Below are 2,268 nucleotides of genomic sequence, written 5' to 3' on the forward strand. Positions count from 1 at the left end.
CAGAGAAGCATGGCTCGAGGTCTTCAGTCGAGAACTGTTGACCCCCTGTTTTACGCTCTCTGCTCTACCTCATTCCTGGCTGTTTGTCTCTTTATTAATAATTATAAAATTATTCTATGCTTTGGGACCCTTGGTCTGCAACACCCTACTCACTAGACCACCAGTGCTCTCTGGAATGGTAATATACAAATAAGGTGATTGCCAAAAACAGACCACTGAGTAGGGGACCACCCAGTTTTACCATCCTTTAAGCCCTTGTGCTTAAATCAAGGAGGTTCAGAGGGATCTCAGTATCATTCAGAGAAAAGCAGCACAAGAGTATAGTTCATCCTTTAGGTCAGAGATTCCTCTTGGGAGACAGAGTGTGATATCCATAGTGAAACCTCGCGACCACAACAGAGATAACCAACACCAGTGGCAGAGGTGGTGCAGGACCAGAGCCCAGTGTGTGCCAGAGCTGAACACAGTCAGCCACCCTACAGAGCAGGAACAGAGCACCCTGGCCTAGGCCTAGTAGTGGCGGAGGGAAGAGCGCAGCTGTCCAGACTAACGGAGTGTTGTCACATCTGCCCAGGTGCCAGGCATGTTCCGAGCGACAAGGCCTGGGGTCAGGGAGACCAGCGTGTACGCACACTTGAAGAGAAACTGTCCTGACTGAAAGACTGTATCCTGAGTGCTTCCAACCCGAGCTGTAACCTGTTACTTCCCTAATAAATTCCCTAAAGTTATCCAGAGGGGAAAGAAAAATAAACAAGCAGAATCTCCTTGGGAGGGACGATTTCACTGAGGAGGGGAGAGAGTCAAGACTCACTTGGAATGCCAGGAAACACAGACTAAAGTGGTGGGCTGAAGCCAAGGACGGGCCGAGCAGGGAAAGGGTGAGACCAGGTGGGCTGGGCGCAGCGTGAGCACCCACCTGATCCTGCGGAAGATGCTGTCCAGATCCCTCTTCATCTCAACCAGGGTCCTCGTGTGATGCAGGAAGCGCTCATTCATCTGCTGAAGGCGGGCACTTGACAGGTTGTTGAAGTTCAGTAGCATCTCATTGGTCTTCTCAAAGCGGTCCAGCCTGGCAGCAGAGGGACTCTCCTTGGTCTTGTGCCCCGCCTCTAGGGCACTGTCTGACCCGCACCCCCATCCTGAACTGGCCCTGCTAATTCCTGTCCTGCCCCAGGGCCTCATCCTGCTGAGCTTCACATGCCAACCCAAATGTGCACTGTCTCCATTCCCTTCAAGCACGCTTGCTACTTCTGCTCTGACACCTCCAGCCCCAGGTTCTTCCCTCGAGCCCACCCTTGACCGTACAGAGTCAGGGGGATGGGGATGGGAGTCCCCCGGGACCAGTGCCATCAGACCTAGAGAATGAGGAAAGAGAGGGTTATTACTATGTCCCACATGCATTCATGTTCAGATCAAGGGCACGGCTGGGAGATCCCATCTGTGCTGTGCTGTAAATGAGGTGTGGAAAGACCATTCAGGAGCTAAACCGAAGCCTCAAAGGGCTTCCATCCCAAAGTTTTGAAGGCTGAACACATATCTGTCAGTTCTGTTCCTCCACAGGCAAGGACAGGTTAGGGTGAAGCTGCAGCAGAGGACAAAGCCCCCTCCAGAGACCTCACACTGGGCAGACACAAGACACTCTGTCCTGTCAGGACGACAGCTCCCCAGCTCCCTGGGCACCCTGAAGCCCCTCCGCAGCCCAGCCTGTCCTCTGCTACCTCACTTATGCCTCAGGACAGAAGCCTGGGCAGCCCATGTCAGCCTGTAGACAGCTGCAAACCCTTCTCCAGGCCCTGCTTCCTGTCCAGAACCTCACCCCCAGGCCAGGGAGGAATGCGCTCGGAAGCCAGATTTGCTCGTTTCCTTCATTTTATCACCCCAGTGGGCCAGGGTAGGGTGGGCAAGCGGGCCAGCAGGCAGCCCCTCCCACTCACATGTTCTTCTGGGCCAGGATGATGGCGTTGACGTCATCTGCATTCACCATGCTCAGGATGCGGCTGCAGAAGACCTTCGAGGCCGAGTCTGGGGTATCCATCTCTTCTTCCTCCTCCGCTGTCTGAAATGGGTGGAAGGACAAAGGCAGCGTCAGCTCCAGGCACAGAGAAGGTAGGACCGGGGGTCGAGTGGGGGGCGGTGGCAGTCAGGCTACCAGAGTCTCAGGTGCACCACTTAAGGAATTGGGGCATTAGGAGAGCTCAAAGGAGCCCTGGGGATGTAACGCAAAATATGATAGGCTGCAACCAAAAGATCGGCAGTTCAAATTTACCA

General features: G+C 54.2%; 1 protein-coding gene across 1 annotated transcript in view; it reads right to left on the bottom strand.

Annotated features, from left to right (window-relative positions):
• KXD1 (KxDL motif containing 1) overlaps positions 1 to 2,035 on the bottom strand; it is a gene marked incomplete at its 3' end in the record, with an annotated part of 10,608 nt that extends 8,573 nt beyond the window's left edge. Inside the window, exons 1-2 of the mRNA XM_006885875.1 lie at positions 1,935 to 2,035; positions 917 to 1,069 (exon numbers count right to left, since the gene is read on the bottom strand). Of these exons, the coding sequence (XP_006885937.1) occupies positions 917 to 1,069; positions 1,935 to 2,035 (254 nt within the window). The remainder of the gene's footprint in view (positions 1 to 916; positions 1,070 to 1,934) is intronic.
• Positions 2,036 to 2,268: the final 233 nt, after the last annotated feature.

This window comes from Elephantulus edwardii, unplaced genomic scaffold (assembly GCF_000299155.1).
Source record: "Elephantulus edwardii isolate Elephantulus edwardi_28Jun2011 unplaced genomic scaffold, EleEdw1.0 scaffold00045, whole genome shotgun sequence".
NCBI classification, from domain to species: domain Eukaryota; kingdom Metazoa; phylum Chordata; class Mammalia; order Macroscelidea; family Macroscelididae; genus Elephantulus; species Elephantulus edwardii.